Source organism: Calidris pugnax, unplaced genomic scaffold (genome assembly GCF_001431845.1).
Source record: "Calidris pugnax isolate Ruff unplaced genomic scaffold, ASM143184v1 scaffold379, whole genome shotgun sequence".
Classification (NCBI taxonomy): domain Eukaryota; kingdom Metazoa; phylum Chordata; class Aves; order Charadriiformes; family Scolopacidae; genus Calidris; species Calidris pugnax.
This window is the reverse complement of record NW_015091812.1, coordinates 133176-135860: the sequence shown is the minus strand read 5'-3', so window position 1 is coordinate 135860 and position 2685 is coordinate 133176. Positions and strand designations below refer to the sequence as shown.

Sequence of the window (2685 nt, the reverse complement as noted above, 5' to 3'; positions counted from 1 at the left end):
CTGGGCACCCCCAGGGGAGACCCAGACCTTTGGGGCGCCCTAGAAAGGACCCAGGTGTCTGGGTCACCCTCACACAGAGGAAACAGACACAAACGACCCCAAAAACATCTATATATTAGTGTAAAAATCTCCGTTTCGGCACCAAATATTTACAGCCCCTCCCCCGCCGCAGCCCCCACCCCTCCCCCGCTGCCACCGGCGCTAATTAGCCCCCCACTAATGAGGGTGTCGAGTGGAGATGGGTCCAGGGGGGAACCTGGGCATCCAGGGTGGTCCCAGGGGGTTGGGGTGGTCCCAGGGGTGAGGGGGGTCCTGTGTCAGTAGTGTTGGGTGCTTCCAGTGTTGGGTGAAGAGGAAGATGAAGGAGGAGGAGGAAGATGAAGGAAGAGAGGGAAATGATGGAGGAGGAAGAAGAAGAGAAGGAGCAGAAGGAGGAAGAGAAAGAAAAGGAGGAGAAGGAGGAGGAGGAGAAGGAGGAGGGGGAAGATGAAGGAGGAGAATGAGGACAATGATGAGGAAGATGAAGGAGAAGGAAGTGAAAGAGAAGGAGCAGGAAGATGAAGGCTGAAGGAGGGATGAGGAGGAGGGTAATAAGGAGGATGAAGCATGAGAGGGAGGATGAAGGAGGAGGTGGGTGGCAGAGGAGGAGGAGGAGGGATGAAGGATGATGATGAGGAGGACGATAAAGCAGGAGAAGGAAGATGAAGGAGAGATGAAGGACAATGAAGGAGGGGGATGAGGTGGGATGAAGGATGATGCTATTGAGGAGGAGGAGGATGAAGAGGGAGGCTGAAAGAGGGAGGAAGGATGCTGATGGTGAGGATGAGGATGGTGAGGATGATGCTGAAGACAATGGAGGAGATGGAGGAGGAGGAGGAATGTAAGGATGATGGAGGAAGATGGTGAGGACGATGGAGGAGAAAGAGGATGACGAGGTGTGCTCTGGTGAGGAGGAAGATGGTGAGGATGATGGAGGAGGAAGAGGAGGATGATGAGAGCTGCTGTAGTGAAGAGGAGGAAGGGAGGATGAGGATGGTGAGGAGGATGATGACGGGTGCTGTGGTGAGGAGGAGGATGATGAGAATGACGGACGAGGAGGAGGATGGTGAGGATGATGGAGGAGAAGGAAGAGGATGATGATGAGGATGACGGAGGAGGAGGAGGATGGTGAGGAGGAGGAAGGTCAGGCCAGGACGGTGTGGTCGCGCAGCAGGCGGTGCAGGAGGCCGAAGGACGGGCGGTCGGCGGCGTCGCGGGCCCAGCAGCGCAGCATCACCCCGTGCAGGGCCGCCGGGCAGCCCGGGGGGCAGGGCAGGTACTCCTGGGGTCACGGGGGGTCACAGGGGTCACCGGGGGTCACAGGGGTCACCGGGGGTCGGGGGGCAACTGGGAGCACTGGGGGTAACTGGGAGTAACTGGGGTAGTGGGGAGTAATGGGAGTAACTGGGAGTAATGGGAGTAACTGGGGTAGTGGGGAGTAATGGGAGTAACTGGGAGTAATGGGAGTAACTGGGGTAGTGGGGAGTAACTGGGAGTAACTGGGAGTAATGGGAGTAATGGGAGTAACTGGGAGTAACTGGGAGTAACTGGGATAGTTGGGAGTACTGGGGGCAACTGGGAGTAACTGGGGTAGTGGGGAGTACTGGGGGGCAACTGGGAGTAACTGGGGTAGTGGGGAGTAATGGGAGTAACTGGGAGTACTGGGGGCAACTGGGAGTAACTGGGATAGTTGGGAGTACTGGGAGTAACTGGGAGTACTGGGAGTAACTGGAAGTGCTGGGGGTGACTGGGAGTAACTGGGGTAGCTGGGAGTAACGGGGGGATAACTGGGAGTGATGGGAGTAACTGGGCCCATGACCCAACCCCTCCCAGTGTTCCCCAACCCTCTCCCAGTCCCCTCCCAGTGCCTCCCAGTGTCCCCAGTCCCCTCCCAGTGCCCCCCACTCCCCTTCCAGTACCTCCCAGTCCCCTCCCAGTGCCTCCCAGTGCCTCTCAGACTCTCCCATCCCACTCCCAGTGTCCCCCAGTGCCTCCCAGCCCCCTCTCAGTGCCTCCTAGTGTCTCCCATCCCCTTCCCAGTGCCTCCCAGTCCCTTCCCAGTGCCTCCCAGACTCTCCCACCCCCCTCCCAATGTCCCCCAGTGCCTTCTAGTCCTCTCCTAGTGCCTCCCAGTGCCCCCCAGTCCCCTCCCAGTGCCCCCTAGCCCCCTCCCGGGCCTTCCAGTCCCCTCCTAGTCCCCTCCCAGTGCCTCCCAGTGCCCACCTGGCGGCCCTGGGCGCGGAAGTGGTGCCCGGCGTTGGCGATGACCTGCTCGTCGCTGAGGCGGCCGTAGGGCTGCTCCCGGCACCGCGTCAGCACCTCCCACAGCGTCACCCCGAAGGCCCAGGCGTCACTGGCCGGCGTGAAGGTCCCCTGGGGGGGGGGGGGGGTTCCCAGTGCCTCCCAGTCCCTTCCCAGTGCCTCCCAGACTCTCCCACCCCCCTCCCAATGTCCCCCAGTGCCTTCTAGTCCTCTCCTAGTGCCTCCCAGTGCACCCAGTCCCCTCCCAGTCCCCTCCCAGTGCCTCCCAGCCCCCTCCCAGTACCTCTCAGTGCCTTCCAGGCCCTTCCCAGTGCCTCCCAGTCCCTCCCTGACCCTTCCCAGGGCCTCCCAGTCCCTCCCATCCAACTCCCAGTGTCCCCCAGT

The 2685-nt window shown here is 60.8% G+C and overlaps 1 protein-coding gene across 1 annotated transcript in view; it reads right to left on the bottom strand.

Moving 5' to 3' along the window:
- Positions 1-1068: 1068 nt before the first annotated feature.
- Positions 1069-2685, bottom strand: part of LOC106900090 (epithelial discoidin domain-containing receptor 1-like) — a 77795-nt gene continuing 76178 nt past the window's right edge. The window contains exons 11-12 of the mRNA XM_014962074.1: positions 2263-2412; positions 1069-1321 (exon numbers count right to left, since the gene is read on the bottom strand). Of these exons, the coding sequence (XP_014817560.1) occupies positions 1184-1321; positions 2263-2412 (288 nt within the window). The 3' untranslated portion in view covers positions 1069-1183. The remainder of the gene's footprint in view (positions 1322-2262; positions 2413-2685) is intronic.